This window comes from Oryctolagus cuniculus, chromosome 12 (genome assembly GCF_051225735.1).
Source record: "Oryctolagus cuniculus isolate XC-2025 breed Fujian yellow rabbit chromosome 12, ASM5122573v1, whole genome shotgun sequence".
In the NCBI taxonomy this organism is placed as follows: Eukaryota; Metazoa; Chordata; class Mammalia; order Lagomorpha; family Leporidae; genus Oryctolagus; species Oryctolagus cuniculus.
Genome location: NC_142878.1, coordinates 108,172,496 through 108,200,018, shown reverse-complemented (window position 1 = coordinate 108,200,018; position 27,523 = coordinate 108,172,496). Strand labels below are relative to the sequence as shown.

General features: G+C 56.9%; 2 protein-coding genes across 2 annotated transcripts in view; both read right to left on the bottom strand.

Moving 5' to 3' along the window:
• Positions 1-175, bottom strand: part of PTPN9 (protein tyrosine phosphatase non-receptor type 9) — a 111,592-nt gene extending 111,417 nt beyond the window's left edge. Inside the window, exon 1 of the mRNA XM_070054644.2 lies at positions 42-175. The gene's annotated coding sequence lies outside the window, so the exon portion shown is untranslated. The remainder of the gene's footprint in view (positions 1-41) is intronic.
• On the bottom strand, positions 71-26,984 carry SNUPN (snurportin 1). Its single transcript, XM_017337989.3, has 9 exons — positions 26,937-26,984; positions 21,839-22,001; positions 18,000-18,135; positions 10,664-10,768; positions 10,225-10,321; positions 7,947-8,044; positions 5,272-5,349; positions 1,697-1,777; positions 71-593 (listed from the first exon to the last, which is right to left on the bottom strand). The coding sequence occupies exons 2-9, from the start codon at positions 21,994-21,996 to the stop codon at positions 270-272; spliced, it is 1,077 nt and encodes a 358-aa protein (XP_017193478.1). The 5' UTR covers positions 21,997-22,001; positions 26,937-26,984; the 3' UTR covers positions 71-269.
• Positions 26,985-27,523: the final 539 nt, after the last annotated feature.

Here is a 27,523-nt window from a genome sequence, read left to right as displayed (position 1 = left end):
GGTTCAGGAGCCTCCGGGGAGGGGAGGTGGGGAGGACTCACGTCTGTCTAAAGCTGAAGACTCAAACAGCTCCGGTCTGAAGAATCACCTATATTCACATCGCGGATCTGGGCAGACAATCAGTGACACTCACTCGGGGCCTCCCCGCCCCCGCCGCGCTGGCATCTCAGACGGGGGACAGGCAGCTCCCACCCGAACGGCTTCAGGAAGCCCAGTCTCCCAAAAGGCACCTGCTGCAGTCCCGGCTGGAAGCCATCCTGGGGCTGCCTTCAGTTCTCCATGAGGCTCCCAGGGCCGTCTGGGTTAAGGGGAGGGCTCTCCAGCGTGGGCGTGGACAGGTGCTCCAACTCGTAGCGCCCGTTCTCAGGGGCCTTGTGTGGGAGTTCCTCCTGCACGCCCTCCTTCTGGCTCCTCTTGTGCTCAATGATCTGCTGGAGCTGCCGCCCAGCATACTCGGGCTTGGTGGTCAGCGGGCCAGCCGGCACAGCCACTCCAAGGACGTCTGACACCATGTAGGGGCGCAGCCAGCCCACCAGGGGCGTGCTTCCGGGGCTGTAGTGGGTCTGCCTGTGGTAGAAGAGAAGTCCATCTACCTACGAAAGGGGAGACCAGGGATGAAAATACCGCCCGCAGCCACGTGTGCCAGCACCGCTGACCCACACAGAGGCCACCCTGCCCACTGGCTCACGGCCAGTGGAACAGTCCTCACTTCTCGCACAAGCAGTTTCCCTAAGAGAAGAAATGACTCAGGAGGCTAAATTTTAGAAAGTAAAAATACAAATGGCACGCTCCTGCTTATGGGGTACTTTCATACCCACAGCTTCACCCCCTTAGCCACCAGGACGGCGCCGGGAGACGGGCAGTTCAGACCCCGCTTCCCCCGGCTCGTGGCGGCTCAAACCTCCCTGAAGGCAGTGTGCGAGACGTGTTCTGGGAAACAGCTCTCCTCGGCGGGAAGCCCGGCACAGACCCGCATTCTGTTTCCTGCGATTCGGTGACTCATCTCTGCAAGGCACTGATGGCCCCCGGGGCATTCGGGTTATAAACAAAGCCTGCGCCCCTCCAGCTTCTTAATGGACTCGCAGAGAAGAGCGCAGGCGGCTGACGCCACTCCCGCACTGGGGAAGCCACACCCCCTTACAAGCGCGGACCCGTTCAGGCAGAGGCCAGCAGGTGCATGGCACGGGCACGACGGGCCGAGGGGAATTTGCCTGTTGGGCCTGCAGGTACCAAGGACGGTGCAGGGGTCATCTGGGCCATGAGGCTGCCAGAGCTGAAACCCGACAGTCCAGGGCACACCAGGATCAGCAACCCGCACGGGGCTCAGCACACACTGCCTTCCAGGGACCCCTGTGACCCCCCGTAACTTTACAACCAGCCGCGGCACTCAAGCAGGGGCCTGGTTCTCAGCTCGTGGCAGGAAGGACCTAGCAATGGGAGTCCTCGCTCCGCTCTGCGCCTTCGTTCCCGCTCTGCACCTCGGGCTCTGAGGGGGTGGCAGCACTAGCTCCTCTCTGCGCCTCGGTTCCCCCTCTGTGCCTCTGGGCTCTGAGGGGCGGCCACCACATGCGCGGCTCTGAGCAGGCTTCCTGCTCTCCTCCGAGGCTGCCACAGCCGCGGCAGCGTCCCCGTGAGAGCCGGCATCGCTGGGTCACTCGCCCATCACATCACACGAGCAAAGGCACGGCTTCCTTACCTCAAAAGGGAAATCCATGGACAGCACCTTACACAGGCTCTCAGGCGTGCAAGGGAAATTCTTCAGTCCCACGAATTTAAACTGAAACACAAGTAAGAACAAAGAATTCCTAATGTCACAGTGATATTGCTCTAGCAAATAAAAAGCTCTATCAGAGAGGAGAAGTTTTAGTGTCGCCCTCCCCTACCCCTCCTCCCCCTAACCTCTAACCCACGCGGTCAGTGGTTCTCAACCTTCCTTTAAGCACAGGAACCGTCTAGGGGAGCTTTTTAAAAAACTTACTAATAGGAGCCAGGGTTGTAGCACAGAAGGTAAAGCCATTACCTGTGAGGCTATCATCCCATCCATTTCTGAGCCAGCTCCCTGCTAACGGCCTGGGAAAAGTAGCAGAAGATGGCCCAAGTGCCTGGGCCCCTGCCACCCACGTGGGAGCCCGGGATGAAGCTCCTGGTTCCCAGCTTCAGCCTAGTTCAGCACTGGCCGTTGTGGCCATTTGGGGAGTGAAGCAGTGGATGGAAGACCTCTTTGTCTCTCCCCCTCTCTCTTTGTAACTTGTTCAAAATAAATAAATAATTTTTTAAGTTACTGACCAAAAATAAGTAAAATAAAAATCCCCGATGACCAGACCACACGCTGAGAGCCGACTGTGGGGTCTGGGGTGGGTCCCAGCGTTTCTTATGCTGATGTTAACACGCAGCTGGACCGACACGGCTGCCAGGCCAGGGGGACAGCTGCCCCAGCTCATGAAGCCTTATCACACCAGTGAGGATGTTTAGACTGAAGCGGTTTAACCGCGGGATTAGGGCCCAGACTTAAGTCAGACTGCATGGGTCTGAGATGCCGGCGCCGCAGGTGGAGGATTAACCTAGTGAGCCACGGTGCCGGCCCCTGTCAATCTACCCATCACTCTGTCTCCATTTCCCATCTGCAGAACAGACAACAGCAGCATCTTCTGCATGGGGCTGTTGCACAGCTTCCATGAGACGACACAGGCAGAGTGCTCAGAACAGCGGCCCAGAGACAGCAGCTGCCTCGTCCCCTCCTCCACGTGGGCTGCCCCAGGACCTGCTGAATGACATCACTCAAAGTACCACAGGCTTCTGGCCTCCTACTGAACTGCTTGTCCAGCTGCCTTTAAAATTTCTTGTGGGGAGGCTGGTGCTGTGGCGTAGCGGGTTAAGCAGCCGCCGGGAGAGCCGGCATCCCATATGGGCGCTGGTTTGAGATCCGGCTGCTTCACTTCCGATTCAGCTCCCTGCTAATGCACCTGAGAAAGCAGTAGATGATGGCCCAAGTCCTTGGGTCCTACACCCACACAGGAAACCAGATGAAGCTCCTGGCTCCTGGCTTTGGCCAGGAGGAATTGCGGCCACTTGGGGAGTAAACCAGTAGATGGAAGACCTCTATCTCTCTCTGCCTCTGCCTTGCCCTCTCTGTAACTCTGACTTTAAAGTAAGTGAATAGATCTTTAAAAAAAAAATATTCTTGTGGGGCTTGCATTGTGGCATAGTGGGTTAAACCAATGCCTGAGAGCCAACAACCCATATGGGTGCTGGGTTGTATCCTGGCAGCTCCATTTCTGATGCAGCTCTCTCTGCTAATGTGCCTGGGAAAACAGCAGAAGATGGCCCAAGGGCTTGGGACCCTGCACCCACAGGGGAGACCTGGATGAAGCTCCTGGTTCCTGGCTTTGACCTGGATAAGCCCTGGCTGTTGAAGCCATTTGGGGAGAGAACCAGCAGGTGGAAGAACTCTCCCTCTGTGTCTTTCTTCTCTCTGTAACTCTAACTTTACAATAAATAAATGAATCTTTAAAAAAAGTTTAAAAAAAAAAAATTCTTATAAACCATCCAAGCAAATGCCCTGAAAACCGCTGTCCCGTATTTAAATCGCTATGGAGACCATCAAGACACCTGTACTGTTCTCCTGGGCAGCGGACCCTGCAGGGGCAGCCTCCCGCTGAGCCTGGATCCTCTCCTGTGACTCGAGGGCCCTGCCTAGAGGAGGGCACTCCCAGCTCACACATGAGAACAGGGGTTCTTGGCGGCACTGGCACTGCTGGGGAACTTGCCCTGGCCTAGACTGAATTAGCAGCTCAGGGTGAGGCCCAGCAGTCTCTGTCCCACCAAGCCTGCAGGTGCTGCTCATGCACCCTGAAGTTTAAGACCCAGTGGCCTAGAATTCGAAACAGCATCAAAAGCAGGGAATAGCATTGATACCGACCATTAATCACTGAGTGCTACCACAAGTATTATGTGAGGATGTCTTGTGTGTTTCTGTAAACTGGTTCTTTTTTTTTTAAGATTTAAAAAAATTTTATTTATTTATTTATTTTTATTTTATGACAGGCAGAGTGGACAGTGAGAGAGAGAGAGAGAGACAGAAAGGTCTTCCTTTGCCGTTGGTTCACCCTCCAATGGCCGCTGCGGCCAGCGCGCTGCAGGCGGCACACCGCGCTGATCCAAAGCCAGGAGCCAGGTACTTATCCTGGTCTCCCATGGGGTTCAGGGCCCAAGTACTTGGGCCATCCTCCACTGCACTCCCTGGCCACAGCATGGCCTGGAAGAGGGGCAACCGGGACAGAATCCGGCGCCCCCACCGGGGCTAGAACCTGATGTGCCGGCGCCGCAAGGAGGAGGATTAGCCTAGTGAGCCACGGCGCCGGCCTTTTTTCTTTTTTTTTTAAGATTTTTTATTTATTTATTTGAGAGGCAGAGTTATAGGGAGAGATAAAAGTCTTCCATCTGCTGGTTCACGTCCCAAACTGTTGCAATGGCCAGAGCTGAACCAATCTAAAGCCAGGAGCCAGGAGCTTCTTCTAGGTCTTTCTCAGGCCATAGAAGAGAGCTGCTTCAGAAAAGCAGCAGCCAGGACATGAACCAGCCAGCACTGCAGGCAGAGGCTTAGCCTACTACGCCACAGGCCGGCCCCTGTCAATTGGTTTGTTTTTTTTTTGTTGTTGTTGGTTTTTTCTTTTTTCTTTTTTTTTTTTTTTTTTTGACAGATAGAGTTAGACAGTGAGAGAGAGAGACAGAGAGAAAGGTCTTCCTTCCATTGGTTCATTCCCCAAATGGCCACTACAGCTGGAGCTACGCCGATCCAAAGCCAGGAGCCAGGTGCTTCCCCCTGGTCTCCCATGTGGGTGCAGGGCCCAAGGACTTGGGCCATCCTCCACTGCCCTCCCAGGCCACAGCAGAGAGCTGGACTGGAAGAGGGGCAACTCGGACCAGAACCCAGTGCCCATATGGGATGACAGTGCCGCAGGCGGAGGATTAACCAAGTGAGCCACGGCGTCGGCCCCTGTCAATTGGTTCTTAAAACAATCCTAGAAATCAGGTGGTATTAACCCTATTTTGCAGATGAAGAAGCTAAGGCCAAGCAAGGCTGTTAACCCAGTAATTCTTAAAGGCCAAAGCACAGTTCAGATCTAGGCGACTCCCAGGCCAATGCCCGTCCCATGGTGCCTTGCTGCCTCAGAACAGGTAACTTCACTCTGAATGACGATCCTGTGAACAGACCAATCCAAACCAACTTCCACGGAGAGCACCACCAGCCCGGCACCAGCCCTTCCTTACAGGGTTGAGCTTGGTCTTCTCGTCCAGCCCTTCTTCTTCTGGTAACTTGGAATGCATCCAGTAGAACCGGAAATCAGTCTGTCATGGAGGAGGGAAACAGAGGGATGAAATACCACTCATCCCAAACCAGCAGAGCAGAAGCCGCCCGTTCTGAACAGCCACCACCCTCCCGACATCACCCACGCTGTCCTTAAAACTGCGAGTCAGGACGATGTCCACAGAATCCTGGAGGCTCGTGTCCCTAAATCCAGGGGCATTACTGACAGCGTGGAGCCAACAGTTAGCACGGAAGCTTTCTCCCTGTCGAGCTCCACGCAGAGGAGGCTTCAGAGATCCAAGGGCAATGGGTGTTACTTAAATCACGCATGGGTGCCCAAAGGTTTCTGTACTAAAATAACCCTTATTACTATTGTTTAATTTAAGACAGAGTGGCAGAGAGACAGAGAGGAAGAGAGAGAGAGAATCTCCCATCTACTGCTTCACTTCTGGGCCAGGCTGAAGCCAGGAGCCAGAGACTCCATCCAGGTCTCCCTAGTACTTTGAGACATCACCTACTGCCTCTCAGGCACATCAGCAGGAAGCTCCATCAAAAGCAGAGGTGGGACTTGAACCAGGCACTCCAACTGAGGGTGCAGGCATCCCAAGCAGAGGCTGCAACGCAGTGCCCACCCTTTTTTTTTTTTTGGACAGGCAGAGTGGACAGTGAAAGAGAGACAGAGAGAAAGGTCTTCCTTTGCCGTTGGTTCACCCTCCAATGGCTGCACCGCGCTGAACCGAAGGCAGGAGCCAGGTACTTCTCCTGGTCTCCCATGGGGTGCAGGGCCCAAGCACTTGGGCCATCCTCCACTGCACTCCCGGGCCACAGCAGAGAGCTGGCCTGGAAGAGGGGCAACCGGGACAGAATCTGGTGCCCCGACTGGGACTAGAACCCGGTGTGCCGGCGCCGCAAGGCGGAGGATTAGCCTAGTGAGCTGCGGCGCCGGCCGCCCGCCCTTTTAATTTCCATTTTCCATGAACTTCTGAAGCCACCTTCCATAATCTTATTAATCCCCCCCACCCTCTGGGAGTTGTATCATCATCACCTGCATTTTACAGTTGATGACCTTGAAGTTCAGAGAGGTTAAGTCACTTGTCTGCGTGTGTAGAGAAAATACTGGGGACCATGGCTCTCCAGCTCCAAAGCACATATGTGAACCCCTGTTTTCCCCTCGCCCCGATTATCAGAACCCAGGCTGCAGCTGTAACTTCATGTGAGCCACTTTATTCTCTGGATTTCTGACACACACCATTCTAGAGTTATTTAGGGCCTTGCCATCATTTATGATAATTTGCTTTTGGAAATTAAAAGCCCATGCAGCCTTCTCCTTATGTCACACAAACGTGTACGGTGTTAGCTACCAAATTCGTCCGCTGTGAACACACATCACAAAGCACCCCTCAACAGGACTGAGCACGGGGCTCTGGCCGGAGTTATGCTCTGGGGGACAGTCGTGGCTCTGCACGTGGGCAGGGCGCTTGGAGATCTGAGGGTCTGTGGTACACCGAGGCCCCTGCCACTGTCAGGTCAGGGGGTGGGTGGTGAAGCAGAGGCGGCGGGGTCTGCTGGACGGCGCCTGGCACTCCGTCCTCTCTCCCTGGGCCGCTGTGTGCTCAGGAGAGAAACGGCACGGCCTGGCAGGTGGAGGCTGCCGCGAGCGACTCGGGGAAGGAGGGCCCACGAAGACCTGGCGATGCAGACCCCGACTGCGACTGCCGAACGCTGACCACCCCCGCAGCACCAGCATCCCTGTGTGCGCCAGTTTGAGTCCTGGCTGCTCCACTTCCAATCCAGCTCCCTGAAATGCCCCAACCTGGCAGGATGGGGGCACCCAGTGTGGGTGAGGGCCCGTGCTTTCTCATGTGAGCCCACAAGACCAGCACTGAGAGGCCTATTCACACGTAAGCCCCACCAAGCCCTGGTTCTCCGGGCCAGCCAGCACGCAGTTCTAAAACTTTTCTGATGCCCCTGGACCTGAGGCCACACGTGAACAACCACCATGACAACCTGGCTGACAGGGAGCTGAGGGACGAAGACAGACGGAGGCCTCTGCGGCTGACCCAGCCTCGCGCTGATGACAATCACCAATATGAGGAAAGTGTGGGGGTGGGGTGGGGGTGGGGGAGGTGTAGCTAGCAGGGAGAGCTGTCCAGGGCTGGCCTTGGAGATCTGAGGGTCTGTGGTACACCGAGGCCCCTGCCACTGTCAGGTCAGGGGGTGGGTGGTGAAGCAGAGGAGGCGGCAGGGGTCTGCTGGATGACGCCTGGCACTCTGTCCTCTCTCCCTGGTGCCGCTGGCACGGTGGTGCCCCCCGCCCCTGCCCCCTAACCTTCCCTGCCAGAAAATCCTCCCGGACTGGAGAGAGGCGAGGCGTGGCTGCAGCTGCAGCTGCAGTCCCAGCCCACACCTCTGCTGTTTCTTTCCTCCCCTCAAGAACTGCTGCACTTCCCTTAGCTCTCCTGGTTCTTTTTCAAAACTGAACTAATTTAGACTCAAAGAAGCAGGGAGCATTAGCTAATGTTCCTGACACACCACATCCTGTACACGGCAAGAAGCTGGTCACGCTCCAAACCCACATGCTGGGCGGCGCTCCCGGGGGAGAGGAGACGAGGAGAGACGGGGGCGCGTCAGACCTTACCTGGCAGTCATAGAAAGGGTGGCCCCGCCAGCACATCACATCCAGAACATAGTAGGTCTGATTCACCTCGCTGTAAATGCAGTCCAGAATGGTATGATCTGGGGACACAGGGCGGAAGTCGGCACAGGCCTGCCTCCCAGGCCGTCCCCCCGTCACGGTCCAGGGAGCCCCACCTTGGCGCGGAACGATCCCCAGAGCTGGCAGCAACCGCCAGCTCTCAGGACCAGGACACGTTAGGAGCGGAGCTCTTCACGGCCCCGCACGCTCCCCGTGCACTGCTCCCTGTGCGGCGACAGCCAGGGATGCAGGCAACCCTGAAGCCAGGGGGATCCCGAACTTTAAACTGAGGCGTTAACTCGCCTTACGGAAGCTCAAGTCTGAAAGCAAGCAGTTTGAGCCTGCAATGTTTGGAGTTCCAATCACAGACGCTGTATTACAGGGCTCTGCCTTTAAGCAGTAACAAGCAGGGCCAGCACTGTGGTGGGGCAGGTTAACCCACCCCTGCAGCACCAGCATCGCTGTGCGCGCCAGTTTGAGTCCTGGCTGCTCCACTTCCAATCCAGCTCCCTGCTAGGCCTGGGAAAGCAGTGGGTGATGGTCCAAATGTTTGGGCCCCTGCTTCCTACATGGGAGACCTGGATGAAGCTCCCAGCTTTGGCTTGGCCCAGCCCTGGCCATTGCAGCCATATGGAGAGTAAACCAGGGAATGCAAGATCTCTTTGTCTCCCTCTCTCTCTGTAACTCTTTCAAACAAATAAATAGAAAATCTTTTTTTTTCAAAGGTTCCACTTCAGTTACAGAGACAATCCAATCACAGAGGAAAAAATGGAGCTGAATTCTACAACACTCACAAGGAGCAACAGGACTTCGAGAGAGAGAGAGGACTGGGACAGCAAGAAACACCTCCCAGGAGAGACGTGGTACAAACAGAACCTTGCAGGATCAGCGTGACTTAAAATAGGGGGCGGGGCCAGTGCTGTAGTGCAACAGGTTAAGCTGCCAGCCCATAGCTGGTTTGAGTCCCCACTGGCCGCTTCTGATCCAGCTCCCTGCTGATGCTTGGAAAGACAGCAGATGGTCCAAGTGCCAGTGTCCCCCCCGCCACCCGCATGGGAGAGCTTGATGGGTTCTGAGCTCCCAGCTTTGGCCTGGCCCAGTCCTTGCAATTGCAGCCATTTAGTGAAGGAGCAGGCATGGAAGAGCTCTCTGTCACTCTTACTTTTGAATAAATAAATAAATCTTAAAAATAGAAATAGAGTAAACAGTGGGACAGCAAGAAGAGAGGGCAATCAGACCCAAGTGCTGAAGCAGCATGAGCAGGGGCCTGGAGGCAGAATGAAGCAGGCACGTGTGGGGCACCAGGACCAAGACAGCTGAACGGACAGTGGGCACAAGGAGCAGGGGAGAGACAGGACAACAGGGGGCCGAAGCCTGGATGTGCCAGGACGTAAAAGCCGACAGAGGCCGGGAGGAACCGCCACGGAGCCTGAGCAAGCAAACAGGCCCTGGGCCCACCTCTGCCCGTTCTTGGCAGAATGACTGTGGGCAAATTACTCGGCCTCCTTGACCTCGGTCTGCTCAGCCGGGCCCAGGTGGGAGGGAGAAGCTGCGGTCAGGACAAGAGAAGGACAGGGAACGTGGCAGGGCAGCCCTGTCACACCTGGCACTCTCCCAGGATCTTACCCCAAACACCGTACCTGTCACCTCCTAACGGAAGTCCAAAGGCACGGCGGCCTTAACCCAGCTACTGGGGCTCAGCCTCTGTCCCGTGACTAGGAGGCCTGACCAGGAAGAGGTGGGGAGGCCCGGGGTCCAGGCCCCAGGACGGCGTCCGTGTACTGTTTCAAAGGTCGGCTTTCAGAGTGGGTCTTCAGAACAGCTGTTATACGGTCTTTTACTGACTACAAAGCTTACTGAATAGGGGCTGACGCTGTGGCATAGTAGGCTAAGGCTCCGCCTTCAGCGCTGGCATTCTGTATGGACTCTGGTTCAAGTCCTGGCTGCTCCTCTTCTGATCCAGCTCTCTGCTATGGACTGGGAAAGCAGTGGAAGATGACCCAAGTACTTAGGCCCCTGCACCCGTGTGGGAGACCTGGAAGAAGCTCCTGGCTTCTGGCTTCAAATCAGTCCAGCTCCGGCCATTTAGGAGGGGAAGCAATGGATGGAAAACCTCTCTCTCTTCTCTCCCTCTGTCTGTAACTCTGCCTCTCAAATAAATAAATAATCCTTAGAAACAAAACAGAGTGAAATTTAATGAACATATGATGTATGCAGGTACCTTTGGCTGTTGTGGAGTTCTGCCTGTTGCCTCCTGGCAGAAGGGAAGAGAATCTGTTGACACAGTAGCCACTCTTGGTGTAGGCGCTGGTGGAACCCTGTGTGGACTGAAAGTCAGGCATCCGGGCCCTCGCCTTCTCCCCTCCTCCCCTTCCTCCCGAGCAGGCTGCTGCCAGCCCCAAGGGCTCTCCTCAAATCCCTGCAGCGGGAAAGCACTTCCAGCCTGGTCCGGGTACTGCTGCAGCGGCAGATAAAGGAAGCGGAGGCAAAGACCAGGCCCGCTGGGGCCGGGACACCCCACTCACCCAGGCCCGCTGGGGCCGGGACGCCGCCACTCACCCAGGCCCGCTGGGGCCGGGACGCCGCCACTCACACAGGCCTGCTGAGGCCGGGACGCCGCCACTCACCCAGGCCCGCTGGGGCCGGGACGCCCCACTCACCCTGGAGGCCACGATAAGGGCTCGTTTTCCAACAGGACACACGACCACAATCCATTCCTGCCCCAGGTCTGAAGGGACGTCGATCAGCCACTCAGAGAGCATCAACTAGGAGCACAGACAATGAGGGGAAAGATCAGCAGGGGTGCCTGCCCGAGTGTGTACCGTGACAAAGCATTCGCAGCCTACGTCTGCAGTAAAAGGACAAGCGGAAAAGTCAGGGCCAGGCTGCCACCAGCAGTGCCAGCGTCCCCTATCAGAGCGCAAGTTCGAGCCCTGTGTGCTCTGTTTCTGATCCAGCTACACACTAACGTGCCGAAGAAGGTGGCAGAGGATGACCCAGTACCTGGGCCCCTGCCACCCACGTGGGCCAGGATTCAGCACTCTTGGCTTCGGCCTGGACCAGGCCCAGCCTTGCGACTATTTGAGGAGTAAATAACAAATGGAAAATCAATCTCTCTCCAACACTCTGCCTTTCAAATAAATATAATAGATGGTTAAAAAAAAAAAAAAAAAAGTAAGAGGGCCCAGCATTGTGATGTTGTGGGTTAAGTGCAGCCTGTGATGACAGCCACCCATGTGGGTGCCAGCTCCAGTCTCGGATATCCACTTCTCTCTCTCTCTCTCTCTCTCTTTTTTTTTTTTTTTTTTTTTTTTGACAGGCAGAGTTAGACAGTGAGAAAGAGAGAGACAGAGAGAACGGTCTTCCTTTTACCATTGGTTCACCTTGCAAATGGCTGCTACGGCTGGCGCACTGCGCCGATCCGAAGCCAGGAGCCAGGTGCTTCCTCCTGGTCTCCCATGCGGTGCAGGGCCCAAGCACTTGAGCCATCCTCCACTGCCCTCCCGGGCCACAGCAGAGAGCTGGACTGGAAGAGGAACAACCAAGACAGAATCAGGCACCCCAACTGGACTAGAACCTGGGGTGCCGGCGCTGCAGGCGGAGGATTAGTCAAGTGAGCCGTGGCACCAGCCCACTTCTCTTTTTTTCTGAAAGGCAGAGTTACAGAGAGAGAAAGAGAGAGGGAAAGACAGAGAGAGAGATCTTCCATCCTCTGGTTCACTCCCCAAATGGCTGCAACGGCCAGGACTGTGCCAGGCCGAAGCCAGGAGCCTGGAGCTTCGTCTGGGTCTCCCATGTGGGTGCTAGGGCCCAGGAACTTGGGCCATTTTCTGCTGCTTTCCCAGATGCATTAGCAGTGAACTGGATCAGAAGTGGAGCAGCCAGGTCTTGAACCAGTGCCCATATGGGATCCTGGAGTTTCAGGTGGTGGTTTTACCCACTATGCCACAAGGCTGGTCTCCTGATCCACTTCTGATCTAGCTCCTCGATAACGTGCCTGGGAAGACAGAAGATGGCCCATGTGGGAGACCTGGATGAAGATCCTGGCTCTCTATTTCATCCTCTCTCTGTAACTCTGCCTTTCAAATAACTAAGGAAATCTTACAAAAACAACAACAACAACAATAAAAAAAAAAAAAAAACCTAAAAAGGTGAGGGCAGAAACGCTGACGGCAGGCCATCTACCCCGTGTGCCTGCAGCAGTCGAGACCGCTCCCCAGGGATTTCAGCTTTTCTCCTCGCCAGCATCACCTGCATCCTCCCCGTACTGCTAACTCACCTCCGCCATCAGAGCGACAGAACCCTCGGCCTCCCCTTACTTTGTGAACCCTCTACTGTCATCCTAATTTTTTAAATTTTTAAATTCTCTTACTTATTTGGAAGGCAGAGACAGAGTTCTCCCATCTGCTGATTCACCCCCCAAAGGCTCACAACAACCGGGGCTGGGCTAGACAGATGCTGAGAAGCGGGACATCAACCCAGGTCTCCGGTGCCGCAGGGTGGGTGGCAGCACCTGAGCCAGCGCCTGCTGTCTCCCAGGGTGTGCATCAGCAGGCAGCTGGACGGGAAGCAGAGCTGAGACTGGATCCCAGGCGACCACTGTGCCGAAGGCCCACCCCATCCTCACCGTCGCCTCCCAGGGCAGCACTCCAGACGTGAAAAAAGCTCCTGACCACGAGATGCTCTGAGCCTAGACTATCACCTTCCAAACTGATGTCCCAAGAACCTGTTCTACAGGATGCTAGGAAGTGCTGCGGTGAAATTAACTTCGCTCACAGTCCGTCCCATCCAGGACACTCTGTGCCATTAATTATTCCCTCCCTTGAACCCCTTACCTCTCCTTCCCTTCAGACAGCTACTCTGCAATCTTACAAAAACAAAACGGGGGGGGGGGGGCGTTTGGAGCAGCAGTGAGGACAGCCATGTCCCACGTGGGGACGCCTGCGTCTGCCAGGTCGGCCGTGTCCCACGTGGGGACGCCTGGGTCTGCTGGTCAGCCGTGTCCCACGTGGGGACGCCTGGGTCTGCCAAGTCGGCCGAGTCCCACGTGGGGATGCCTGGGTCTGCCAGGTCGGCCGAGTCCCACGTGGGGACACCTGGGTCTGCTATGTCGGCCGTGTCCCACGTGGGGACACCTGGGTCTACTATGTCGGCAGACATAGCAGTCTGCCAGGTCGGCCGTGTCCCACGTGGGGACGCCTGGGTCTGCCAGGTTGGCCGTGTCCCACGTGGGGACACCTGGATCTGCTGGTCAGCCGTGTCCCCCGTGGGGACGCCTGGGTCTGCTGGTCAGCCGTGTCCCACGTGGGGACGCCTGGGTCTGCCAGGTTGGCCGTGTCCCACGTGGGGACGCCTGGGTCTGCTGGTCAGCCGTGTCCCCCGTGGGGACGCCTGGGTCTGCTACATCAGCCGAGTTCCACGTGGGGACGCCTGGGTCTGCCAGGTCGGCCGTGTCCCACGTGGGGACACCTGGGTCTGCTATGTCGGCCGTGTCCCACGTGGGGACACCTGGGTCTACTATGTCGGCAGACATAGCAGTCTGCCAGGTCGGCCGTGTCCCACGTGGGGACGCCTGGGTCTGCTATGTCGGCCGTGTCCCACGTGGGGACACCTGGGTCTACTATGTCGGCAGACATAGCAGTCTGCCAGGTCGGCCGTGTCCCACGTGGGGACGCCTGGGTCTGCCAGGTCGGCCGTGTCCCACGTGGGGACGCCTGGGTCTGCTACATCAGCCGAGTTCCACGTGGGGACGCCTGGGTCTGCTAGGTCGGCCGTGTCCCACGTGGGGACACCTGGGTCTGCTGGTCAGCCGTGTCCCTCGTGGGGACGCCTAGGTCAGCTACATCGGCCGAGTCCCACGTGGGGACGCCTGGGTCTGCCAGGTCAGCCGTGTCCCACGCGGGGACGCCTGGGTCTGCCAGGTCGGCCGTGTCCCACGTGGGGACGCCTGGGCCTGCCAGGTCAGCACTCTGGCTCCTGACGCGAGCCTCCTGCCAGTGCAGACCCTGGGAGGCTGCAGTGGATGCTGCTCCAGTGCTTGGATCTTCGCCACCCTCCTGGGGACGCGGCTAGAGTTCCTGGCTCTCAGCTTCAAACCCTGCCCAGCCCAGCCCAGGCCACTGCAGGCATCTGTGGAGTAAACCAGCAGACGGGAGCTCTCCGTCTTTGTCTCTCTCTTCTCCCAAATAAATACATTCTTCTTAAATACTTTTTTAGCACCTTCTCTATTCCTTATATGCCTAATCCAAAAATCTGAAATCCAAAATGTTCCAAAATCTGAAATTTTGTAAGCACCTACACCACCACACGGGGAGAATTCCACAACTGACCTCATGCGTCAGGTCACAGTCAAACCACAGGCGAACGAAAATGTGGTGTGAAATAACGCTCAGGGGAACAGCACTGTGGCACGGAGGGTAAAGGTGCTGGCATCCCATACAGGTGCTGGTTCGAGTCCCGGCTGTTCCACTTCCTATCCAGCTCCCTGCTTATGTGAGTGGGAAAGCAGCACAGATGGCCCAAGTGCTCGGGCCCCTTTACCCACCTGGGAGACACAGAGGAAACTCTTGGCTCCTGGCTTTGGCCTGGCACAGCCCCGCCCAATCTGGCCACTTGGGAAGTGAACAAGTGGACAGAAGACCTCTCTCTCTCTGCCTCTCCCTCCTTCTACTTTAAAATAAATAAATCCTAAAGAACAAAACCAAAAAACTTTCAAGGGGCCAGTGCTGTGGTGCAGAAGGTAGAGCCACCATCAGCAGCACTGGCATCCCCGAGAACAGCGGCTCCAGCCCGGCTGCTCCGCTTCCGATTCTCTCCCTGCTATTGTTCCTGGGAAAGCAGTGGCGGATGGCCCAAGTCCCTGGGCCCGTCATCCATGTGGGAGACCCGGAAGCTCCTGGCTCCTGGCTCCGGCCTGGCCCAGCAGCAGTTGTTGCAGCCATTTGGGAGAGAACCAGTGGATGGAAGATCTCTCTCTGTGTCTCTCCTTCTGTCTGCATAACTTTTTCAAATAAATAAATAAATCTTTTTTTAAAAAAGTCACCCAGACATAGCTGAGCAGTTACTTTTTTTTCCTTTTAAAGAATTATTTATTTGAGGGGCTGGTGCTGTGGCGTAGCAGGTAAAGCCACCACCTGCAGCCCATATGGGTGCCAGTTCGAGTCCCAGTTGCTCTACTTCTGATCCAGCTCTCTGCTGTGGCCTGGGAAAGCAGCAGAAGATGGCCCAAGTGCTTGGGCCCCTGCACCCACGTGGGAGACCTGGAAGAAGCTCCTGGCTCCTGGCTTCGGATGGGCCCAGCTCCGGCCGTTGCGGCCGTCTGGGGAGTGAACCAGCTGACAGAAGAGCCTTCCCTCTGCCCCTCCCTCTCTTTATCTGTAACTCTGCCTCTCAGATAAATAAATCCCGGGAGCAGATCTCACCCACGAGCACGCTCTCTCGCCACCTCTCAGAGGGTGCTCCCTCGTCTTCGTCTGTCTCTAGACGCCTCTCTTCTGCACCTGGACCACCTGCAGCCACTTGCTATCTCTCCCTCTGCTTGTGCTCGCTCAACTTTAAACCCCGTGCATCTCATATGGACTCACCACCCTCTGCTGCCTCAGACCTCCTACCCCAGCCTCCCCCTCTGCCTCTCATAACCCCGTTAACCACTCTTGTTACTGCATTTTCATTTATTTATGTTTATTATTTGAAAGGCAGCATGACAGAGAGGTCTTCCATTTTCTGATTCACTCCCCAAATGCCCACAACCAGCAGACAGAAAATCAATTCTATCAATCGATCAATCTTCCTCTCTTTCTCAGACTCTGTCACTCTCAGCCTTTCAAATCAATAAGTGAGCCTTTGATAATAATGAGACAAACAACTCAGCGAAAAAACGGGGAAAGATTTGAATGGACATTTCTGTAAAGATCACATACAGATGGCCAACACGCAGATGAAAACATGCTCAGCACCACCGGTGCCCAGGAAAACACACGTGAAACCCAGGAGCCGCCACTTCACGCCCAGTGGCACAGCTGCGAGTGTCTTAAAGGATGACAAGTGGCTGGCGCTGCGGCTCAATAGGCTAATCCTCCACCTTGCGGCGCCAGCACACCGGGTTCTAGTCCCGGTCGGGGCGCCGGATTCTGTCCCGGTTGCCCCTTTTCCAGGCCAGCTCTCTGCTGTGGCCCGGGAGTGCAGTGGAGGATGGCCCAAGTGCTTGGGCCCTGCACCCCATGGGAGACCAGGAGAAGCACCTGGCTCCTGCCATCGGATCAGCGCGGTGCGCCAGCCGCAGCGCGCCGGCTGCGGTGGCCATTGAAGGGTGAACCAACAGCAAAGGAAGACCTTTCTCTCTGTCTCTCTCTCTCACTGTCCACTCTGCCTGTCAAAAAAAAAAAAAAAAAAAAAAAAGGACGACAAGTGCTGGCGAAGGTGGAGAAAGGGAGCCCTCCTACGCTGTGGTGGGGATGTAAAGGGGCGTGGCCATTTTGGGAACGAGCTTAGCAGGTCCTCCAAAGGTAAACAGCCAGCACATGACCTAGAAATTCAAGGTACAGACCCAAGAGAAAAGGCAAACATGGAGGCCCGTGTGTGGTGCTCACAGCAGCTGTACTCACTTAACAGCCAGAGCGTGGAGGCAGGGTCAGCGTCCATGGACGAGGACCGGATAAACCATACGGGCACAGTGTTGAGGGAACCCTGCTCAACACTGCATGCGGTGAAACATGGCCTCCCCAACACCTCACGTGAGCCCGAAAACCCTAGGCTGGGCATAAGAAGCGTCACACAAAGACACACACTGCATGACTCCATTTACAGAAAGCGTCCAGAAAAGCCAGATCCACAGGAGAGTGGATTCGTGGCGGTCAGGGCTGGGGAGGAGGAATGGGAAGTGACTGCAAGTGGCCGCGGGATTTCTTTCTGCAGTGACGCGAAAGTTGTAAAATTAAATAGTGGTGACGGACGCACAGTTCTGTGAGTACACTATAAAACCACCGACTGTACCCCGAAAACAGGTGACTTATATAGTATGTGAATTATATCTCAATACCGCTGTTCAAAAAAACAGTAGCAGCAGGTAACACTAGAGGAACATGCATGGGCTCAGGCTAGGTACCTACTGGTACCCTGGTTCACTTAATCCTCCCAACATTCTAAAGCTAAGTACTATTACTGTTCTCGTATTATAGATGAGAAACCAGAGACTTAACAGTATGGCCATGCAGGGCATAAGGGTGTTTCCACCAACAGACCACACATGTTACAACAGTGGTCCCCTAGGAGTATAACAGGCGGGGGGCGGGGGAGACAGCATTTGGTACAACAATGAAGACGCCTGCATCCCATATCAGAGTACCAGGGTTCAGTCCCGGCTCTGTTTCTGCTAATGGGCCTTATCAGGAAGCTGGGGGCTGGCACTGTGGTGTAGCAGGCTAGGACATGGGCTGTGACATCAGCATCCTGTATTGGAGCCCCGGTTCAATGTCCTGGCTGCTCCAATTCCAACCCAGCTCTCTGCTAATGCACTTGGGAGGGCAGCAGAGGATGGCCGTAGTACTTGGGCCCCTGGACCCACAGGGGCAACCCAGATGGAGCTCCAGGCTCCTGGGGTCAGCCTGGCCCAGCCTCAGCTATTGCAGGTATCTAAGGCATATACCAGCAGATGGAAGAGTTCTCTTTCTCTCTGTCTCTCTGCCTTTCAAGTAGATGAAAATAAATTTTTTTTCTCAAAAGTGACAAAGACATGGAGTCTGGTACTGCAGCCACAGCTCAGGCGCTTTCTGCGGCCCACTGGTGGCCTTTGGTCACAGCACGACCAGCAGTCCCAGGCCTGCTACCCAGACTCCTGCAGTGCCGCCCCTCAGGCCACAGCAGCATGGCCCCACCCACTCTGCCCATCAGCACGCCCACACAGCTCCTTTCCACGCCCTGCCCAGCCCCTTCTGCCGACAGCAACGCTCGTCTCAGGGCAGCGAGGCCGCGGGGTCTGACCCACTCCGGACCACTCACCTGGTTAGCATAGCGTTTTGGCAGCTTCTTGCTTGTGTCAACGTCCATTTCGTCATCGTCTTCTTCCTCACTCTCCATCCCTGTCCAGTCATCTTCAGCAAGCCTCCTGGCATGATTGACGTAGTCTAGCCGCTTGCTGGGGGAAGAAGGGCAAACGACAGCTCTTGCGTCTCACATGAAGACAGACTACGACGTGGCAGATCTCACTGAGGTCCAGGGCTCCACGTCTGAGGGCGACCTGGGCATTCCGGCGGGAGGAAGAAAGGACGGGTCCTCCCTCGCAAGGCCCACCTAGTGATGCCCGCTCACAGACACTAAACAGGGACCCCTCCACACACACTCAGCACTCCTCAGAGACGCCCAAAGTAAGATAGCTAAAGAATTTCCAAGGTGCACTAGCTGGCTGGGCTGAGACCTCACCCCACCCCACCCCACGTAAGAACTGTGCCAGCATCGTGGCACAGTGGGTTAGGCCACCACCTGCATGGTGAGCACCGGATTGGGTCCCGGCCGCTCTGCTTCCAACCCAGCTCCCTGCTAATGCACCTGGCAAAGCAGAGGAAGACGGCCCAGGTGCTTGGGCCTCTGTCACCCATCAGGGAGACCAGGTTGGTGTCCCAGGGTCCTGGCTTTGACCTGGCCCAGCCCCAGCCACTGTAATCATGTTGGAAGTAAATCTTTAAAAAAAAGACGTTTCCTGCCAGGCCGATGCTTCATTCGAAGCCCAGCAATGGGGGAGGGGATGAGCTTCATGGAGACGCCGAAAACAAGGACAGCATCTGGGCCTTCTGCTCCACACAGCATCCTGGAGAGAAGCTGGGCCCTTCTGCAGTTCCCATGCCACTTTCACAGCAGGCCACTTAGCTTCAGACTTAAGAACTTTTACTTACTTGTTTCGCTCTATGGTTATCTTTCTCTCTTCTTTTACAACTGCATATTCTAGAAAGTTCAGGAAATTGAGAGGGAAGAGAAAGAACCTTCTGGAACCCAGCTATTCCCAAGTGATTTGGAAATGCCATGGAATCTTCTGTACTGGATTTCTCTGATGCTAAGGCAAGGATTCAGCCACTGAGACAGGGAGGCCAATACCAACTGGTTCCCACTTTCTTTACTTTTTTTTTTTTTTTTTTTTTTTTGACAGGCAGAGTGGACAGTGAGAGAGAGAGACAGAGAGAAAGGTCTTCCTTTGCCGTTGGTTCACCCTCCAATGGCTGCCGCGGCCAGTGCACTGCGGCCGGCGCACCGCGCTGATCCGAAGCCAGGAGCCAGGAGCCAGGTGCTTCTCCTGGTCTCCCATGGGGTGCAGGGCCCAAGCACCTGGGCCATCCTCCACTGCACTCCCTGGCCACAGCAGAGAGCTGGCCTGGAAGAAGAGCAACCGAGACAGAATCCGGCGCCCCGACCGGGACTAGAACCCGGTGTGCCGGCGCCGCTAGGTGGAGGATTAGCCTAGTGAGCCGCGGCGCCGGCCTTCTTTACTTTTTTTTCTAATTTAAGGTAAACAACTGGTTTCCTCTTAAACACAGGTGGGGTTGGTGCCCATTGCTGAAAAGGTGCCCACCTGAGAGGTCACGAACGCGCAGCAGGAGAGCCGCTGTGGCACCTGAGTGAGAGGCTGCGTGGCTGTGCTTGCTTCCATGCGCTGCTGACCATCACAGGAGGGGGCCACCCCAGCTGCCCAGGGGCGGGGACTGGTTAGCTTACACCATGACTGATCACCCAGGGGAATGCCTGGCACCACGCAAAAATGACCTGACCCTCTGTGAACTCACAGCAACTCGCAAAAAGACCACCATAAAAGACACATGATGGCCGTCGCCGCGGCTCACTAGGCTAATCCTCCGCCTGCAGCACCGGCACACCGGGTTCTAGTCCTGGTCGGGGCGCTGGATTCTGTCTGGTTGCCCCTCTTCCAGGCCAGCTCTCTGCTGTGGCCCGGGAGTACAGTGGAGGATGGCCCAAGTGCTTGGGCCCTGCACCCCATGGGAGACCAGGAGAAGCACCTGGCTCCTGGCTTCGGATCAGCTCAGCGCACCGGCCATAGCGGCCATTTGGGGGGGTGAACCAATGGAAGAAAGAACTTTCTCTCTGTCTCTCTCTCTCTCTCTCACTAACTCTGCCTGTCAAAAAAAATAAATAAATAAAAAACAAACAAACAAACAAACAAACAAAAAAACACATGCAGAACAGAGAACACTACATTGCTACTTGTGTAGAAAAGGAAAAGGTCTGGGGACCGGGTTATGGCTCAGAGGGTTAAGCGGCTGCTTGTGACACTGGCCTCCCATATGGGCACCAGTTTGAGTCCCGGCTGCTCCACTTCCAAGCCAGCTCCCTGCTGATGCGCCTGTAAAGGCAGTGGAAGATGGCCAATGAGGGTGGGCCACCGTCATCCATGTGGGAGACCAAGATGGGGCTCCAAGCTCCTAACTTTGGCCTGGCCGTTGTGGCCATTTGGGGAGTGAACCAGTAGATGGAAGAGCTCTCTCTGTCTCTCCCTCCCTCTCTCTCTCTGTAACACTGCCTTTGAAATAAATAAATAAAACTTTTTAAAAAATAAAAATGGGGCCTGTGCAGTGGTATAGTAGGTTAAGCCTCCATCTGCAGCGTTGGGATCCCACATGGGTGCTGGTTTGAGGCCCGGCTGCTCCACTTCTGATCCAGCTCTCTGCTAATGGCCTGGGAAAGCAGCAGATGATGGTCCAAGTCTGTGGGCTCCTGCACTCGTGTGGGAGACTCAGAAGAAGCTCCTGGCTCCTGGCTCCTGGCTCCTGGCCCAGCTCCAGCCATCGCAGCCAGTGGGGAGTGAACCAATATAAGGAAGACCTTTCTCTCTTACTCTGTCTGTAACTCCACCTCTCAAATTAAATACATCTTTAAAAAATACAAATATGCAGCCAGCATGGAAACTGAGCAGCTTCTGAGTCTCCCCTGACCCGCGACTCCTTCATCTGTGGCCCAGCTGGTGCTGCTGCTGCACCGAGACTAAAGACAAGCCCTGCAGCCGGCGCTGCGGCGTAGCTGTGGCAAAGCCGCTGCTGCGGCACTGGCATCCCATATGGGTGCCAGTTCAAGCCCTGGCCACTCCATTTCCAACCCAGCTCCCTGCTAATGCGCCTGGGAAAGCAGCAGAGGATGGCCCAAGTGCTTGAGCCCCTGCACCTACATGGGAGACCTGGAAGAAGCTCCTGGCTCCTGGCTTTGGGCCAGCCCAGTTCCGGCCACTGGGGCCCTTTGGGGAGTGACCCAGAGGATGAAAGACCTTCCCCTCTCTGTACTCTGCCTTTCAAATAAATAATCTCCAGAGAAGAAAGGCCGGCCCCGCCTTCAGAGCAGCAGAGGCTCCACCACTCCCACCCGCTCTCTCCCCCTCATCCGGGCACTCAGAGCCGAGCGTATGGAAGACATTTCCTCAGACTCCCTGTGCAATTGTTTGTCTTCAACTCCCGAGGGTGCCACAGAAGCATCTGGGCTGGAGGCCGCCGGGAAGACCACACCGCCACCAGGATTCCGGGTGTAGGAGAAGCCACACACGCGGCCCAGGGAATGGGGGAGTGGAAGCCTGGGCGTGGCCTCCACAAGTCCCTGAACTGCAGAGCTCCGGAATGCTGCCGGGAAAAGCAGAAAAACCTAACCCCGGCCAGGAGCGTGCGCCTCCCAAAGTCAGCCTCTCCCCACGCTCGGGGCAGAAAGCACACTCACCTCCCGCCCTGTGGGCAGGCAGTTCAACCTACAAGGGGTCTACCGGGAAGGGGGCTCTGTGGGGATGAGCAGGGGGCCTCCGGAAGGGCTCCCAGCCCCCAGCCCGGGGAAAGCAGCCAGAGTTAGCGTGTCCTTACGATTTCTGCAGCTCCAGTAACCGCCGGCGCCGCTCACTCTGCTCCAGGGAACTGTACTTGGACTTGTACTGGCACAGGCGCGGGTGCGGGGCAGCTGTGCTGTTCAGGTCCTGAGACACAGAAAAGCTGCTAGCCAGGGCCTGACTCAGCTCCTCCATCCTTCCTACAAAGGGGGAGATGGGGACACGGTTCAGTCACGGCAGCCCCAGGGCAGTGGCAGCTGACGCCACAGAGGGCTACATGCCTCTAAACCCCACTTAATCCAAAAGCACAATTGTTTCCATGGGGAAAAAAGGAAGTTAAAGGGTACATGAGTTCCATATTAGCACCAACAATGTTACTTCCTGCCAGCGTTTCAATAATGACCATTCTGATAGCTCTAACGGTATAAAGATCAATCACCAAGTAAATTCATCCCCATCATTTTGTCACTCATCACCATGAGCCCCATCATTAATTCCTCCCCAAACTGACACCCAGGGATGTGGTCCGGCATCCCACTGTGTCCTGAGTGGTTCCAAAACAGCCATCGCTGGGGCCAGCGTTGCAGCGTAGTGGGTGAGCCACCCTCTGTGACGCCGGCATCCATACGGGCACTGGTTCAAGAGCTGGCTACTCCACTTTGGAGCTGGCTCCCAGCCAGTGTGCCTGGGAAAGCACTGAAGACAGCCAAGTGCTTGGGCCCCTGCACCCATGTGGGAGACCCGGATGGAACTCCTGGCTCCCACCCTGGCTGTTGCAGCCATTTGGGTTGTGAACCACCAGACAGATCTCTCTTCCTCTCCCTCTCCCTCTCTCTGTAACTCTGCCTTTCAAACAATTTTTTTTTTTTTTTAAATAGTCATCACTAAATAACTAACACAGGGCTGGTGCCATGGCACAGCAAGTTAAGCCGCAGCCTACAACACCAGCATACCAAATGGGCACCAGTTCGAGTCCTGGCTACCCCACTTCTGATCCAGCTTCTTGCTAATGACCTGGGAAAGCAATGAAAGATGGCCCGAGACCTGGATGGAGTTCCAGGCTCCTGGCTTCAGCCTGGCCCAGCCTTAGCCACTGCTGCCATTCGGGGAGTGACCCAGCAAATGGAAGAGATTCTCTCTCACTTTGCCTTTCAAAGAAATAAATCTTGTAAAAAAAAAAAAAAATATATATATATATATACACACACACAACTAATACAACTCTGACGCAAATTTCACCCAATTAGCTTTTTTTAAAAAGATTATTTATTTATTTATTTGACAGGTAGAGTTACAGAGAGAGAGAGACAGAGAGAGAAAGGTCTTCCTTCCGTTGGTTCACCCCCTAAATGGCCGCTACGGTTGGCGCTGCACCAATCCGAAGCCAGGAGCCAGGTGCTTCCTCCTGGTCTCCCATGCGGGTGCAGGGGCCCAAGCACCTGGGCCATCCTCCACTGCACTCCCAGGCCACAGCAGAGAGCTGGACTGGAAGAGGAGCAACTGGGACTAGAACCCGGTGCCCATATGGGATGCCGGTGCCGCAGGCGGAGGATTAACCAAGTGAGCCAAGGCGCCGGGCCCCACCAATTAGCTTTTTTTTTTTTTAAAGATTTATTTATTTATTTGAAAGTCAGAGTTGCACAGAGAGGTCGGTCTTCCATCCGCTGGTTCACTACCTAATTGGCCACGATAGACGGAGCTGTGATCTGAAGCCAGGAGCCAGGAGCTTCTCTGGGTCTCCCACATGAGTACAGGGGCCCAAGGACTTGGGCCATCTTCCACTGCTTTCCCAGGCCACAGCAGAGAGCTGGATCAGAAGTGGAGCAGCCGGGACTTGAACCGACGCCCACATGGGATGCCAGCACTGCAAGTGGCAGCTTTACCCTCCACACCACAGCGTTGGCCCCTAAATCAGTGTTCAATTTTGCTTGTTATTTGAAAAGCAGAGTGAGACTGACAAGAGAGCTCCTACCCACTGGTTCGCTCCCCCAGTGCCCAGAATGGCCAGGGGTGAAGCCCAGGCTGGGGCTGGACTGAGGGACTCCATTCAGGATGCCCATGTGGGTGGCAGGGACTCAACTCCCTGAGTTACCACCGCGGCCTCCCGGTGTGCACCAGCAGGAGGCTGAGGTGGGTATCAGCCCCCGGGATCCGACCGCCAAGCACTGGGGTGGGGGACGCAGGGGTCCTAACCACCAGCCCCACCACCAAAGCTACCCACTCAGCTGTTCAATTCTCGAGTAAACGGCAGTTCAGATTTAAAAAAATGAGTTCCAGGACAAAAGCTGGTTCTGGGGCCCCCCAGAGGAAGACGAGGGGAACACAAAGCCCAGACCTGGTAGTTGGTCTCACTTTAGGGTTTTGTTTTGGTTTTGGATGAGGAGAAGGAAAACTTCAGGGCGACCTATGGTGGGGCTCCCCTGGGAAGGAGCTTGGCAGGGAGCGCCTGCCCAACAGGCAGGGCCCACTGCTCCGGGAGTGTGCGGTCTCACCCATGGTGCGCTAGGGAGACGGGGAGTAGCTGGCATGTTGGAGGCAGAGTATCAGGTGGGCCTTAAACAAAGCAGGCAGGGCCAGCGCCATGGTGTAGTAGGTTACGCCTCTGCCTGCAGTGCCAGCATCCCAGATGGGCCCCGGTTCAAGTCCCAGCTGCTCCACTTCTGATCCAGATCACTGCTGATGGCCTGGGAAAGCAGTGGAAGATGGTCCAAGTGCCTGCCCACCCCCCCACCATGGGAGACCCAGAAGATGCTCCTGGCATCGGATCAGCCCAGCTCTGACTGTTGCGTCCATTTGGGGAGTGAACCAGCGGATGGAAGATCTCTCTCTCTCACCCCCTCGGTGTGTCTCTTTCAAATAAATAAATCTTTAAAAAAAAAAAAAAAAAAAAAAAAAGAAGGATGCGGGTGGACAGGTGGATTCACACCTCAGCCACCCCCGAGGGAACAGTGTGAGGTATCCAGGGGCAGCCTCAGGGGTGCCTCAGATCCGGGAAGGCAGGGGCGTTGGGGAGAAATCATCACACGGCAGGGCTGGCCAAGCCCTTCAGTGCCCACATAGAGCAGAGGGCACAGGCCAGGCTCCGACACGCGGTTTCAGATCCACAGGTTCATTCCAGAGCCTCAGTATTAGAAAGAAAAAAAAAAGTCACCGGTGCTGGGATGCATCGCGCAGACGTGTGACTCTCCAAGTCCCACAGCAGGTCTCTAGATCAATGCTAATGGCTGATGGGTGTGAAGGCGGGGCCTTGGTGAGTGCCTCAGCACGGCTGTCCGCGGCATGGCCTCCTGACCCAGCGGGTCGGCTCTGTAAGGAGACGTGCTCCCTACACAGCTGTGCGTCCTGGCTCACCGTGTAACGGTCCCTCCACCACGCCCCGGCCTCTCCAGATGCCTTAACCAAGGGCCACTCCGTCCTGCACGGGGAAGCGCCACACTAGAAATGAGCCAATTCCCGCCTACGCTGCTCTTCTCGGATGTTTTAGGGCAATGAAACGTTAATGCAGGCCTCTGCTGGGCCAAGGGCCACCTTCCACTGCACATCTGAAGTCACATGTATTTCTTAATTTGAAACATCACTATTTTTTGAAAGGGACTGTTTACAAAACTGAGTGGGGTGGGTGCTGACTCAGCAGCTAAGACACACACCTCCCACAGAGAGTGCCCGGTTTGAGTCTCACCTCCACTTCCAATCCAGCTCCCTGCTAACGCGCCCAGGAGGCAGCGGGTGACGGCCAAGTCCTTGGGTCCCTGCCACCCACACGGGAGACCCAGACTGAGTTCTGGGCCTCCTGGCTCCAGCCCGGCACAGCCGCAGCGGTGCGGGTCATTTGGAGAGTGAACCAGCAGCTGGAAGACATCTGTCTCCGTCTCTCTGCCTTCTGAGTAAGAAGACAATGCACAATCGCGGTGAGCTAGGCCTCACGTGAAATCTGCCGTCTGAACCACGTTTGCGTGCACAGTTCAGCCCATGTCAAGCACAGCCAACCTCCAGGACTCTCCGGCTTCCGAGGCTGAACCTCTGTACGCTGTGGGGGCCACCTGGGCCCCGGCAATGAGAAGCCCCCAGCAGAATCCCCCCCGGGAAGGCTCTCCCTAGCCCCCTCCGCAGGGCAGCAGCAGTGAGCTCCCACCGCCCTCCTGCACCCACGGCTTCCTGGCAGCGCGCCCCCACCCCTACCTCGGCCGGGTGGTCTCACTGCCCTCAGCACCGGCCTCCGCCGCGCCCTTCCCGGACCGTCCCTGAAGAGCTGCAGCGGGGCAGGGGTCAAAGCCAGCGTCCCCCCCCCCCGAGGGGCCGCTACAGGGAGCCCCCGCTCCCCGCCCTGGGCGGCACAGCAGCAGACCGTGGCCAGGCGCTGGGCCCTGCCGTCCCCGCGGGGGCCCGGGCTGGAGTCCGGGCTGCGGCCGCAGCATGGCCCGGGCACTCCGGGCAGTGAGCCGGCGCGTGGAAGACACGCGTGCCCCGCCACGCTACCTTCCAGATAACGATTCAGCCAGGGTCTGGGCATCTGACCCGGGTCCTAGGAGCATTTACAGGGCCGGGCGGGATGGCCGTGGAGACCCCCGAGATGCGCTCCCGGCAACCACGCCCCCCCCCAAAGCACCTAAACGCGATGCGGTGGTCGCCCCTTGTCTGAATATTCCCATAGCGAGGGGTTTTTCCAACTTTATTCCCTGTTTCCCATAGCGAGGGGTTTTCCCAACTTTATTCCCTGTTTCCCATAGCGAGGGGTTTTTCCAACTTTATTCCCTGTTTCCCAAGGCCGACTGTCCCACACCTCATCCGGCTTCACGTCGGCGTGGGCCAGAGACCACCGGGTCCCTCACGCGCGGGGTTCCGCCCCTCCACCGCCTCCTCGGCCTCCGCCCGCACCCCAGCTCCGCACCCCAGCTCCGCACCCCTTACCCCACCCCAAGGCGCCCCGCAATGCCCGTCTCCAGGGACTCGCAGGCCCGCCCCTCCCCCACAGCGAGACCCTCAGGGGTCCTAGTCAGCCGGCTGAGAATGGAAGGCGCCCAGGCGTGGCCCCGGCCAGGCTCTGCCCCTCCAGGGGACGCCCCGGGAGACCCAGATACAGCGCCGAGGCACAACCCGCGGAGCCGGCGGGGTACGGGCTCGAACCCTAGACTCACCGCAACGCGAGGGGAGCTGCGCGCGCCGCCGCTGTCGCCGCCGCCGCCGCCGGAGGCCGACCAATCAGCTGCCCTGGGAAAGCCGGGCCCCGCCCCTCGGCCGCGCCGCGCCGCCGGGCCTACCGGCCTCCCGCCCTGCGTTTCCGGCTTCGGCTGCCTGCGGAACGCCGGGAGTTGGGTCTCTGCCGGCCGTTACTTCCGCCCTCGCCGGCTGGGGCGCGGGTCCGCCCGCTTCGGCGTTGCACTCCCCGGCCCACCTGCCTGGGACTGGGCCCGGCGCAGGCCTCACCCTTGGTCACCGGTCTCCGGGGCTCCTTCCGCCAGTGGGGCCGGGGCCGGGAGCTGGAGGCCGTGCGGGCGCTGCGTGCTGCCGCCGGCCGGCTCGCCCCGTGTCCGTACCCGTGCCGTGAGGCCGCTCCCGCACGCCGCGCGGTACCGGGCCCCGGCGCCCCGCAGGCCTGGGCCGCGGTCGGGCGCGGGGCTGGGGAGCTGGAGCCGGCGTCCGGCCAGGGTGCGGCGTCGGATGCGCGCTTGGCCGTGCCTCACCCGCACAGTCCCGGTAACGGGAGGGGGGTGAGGTAACTCCG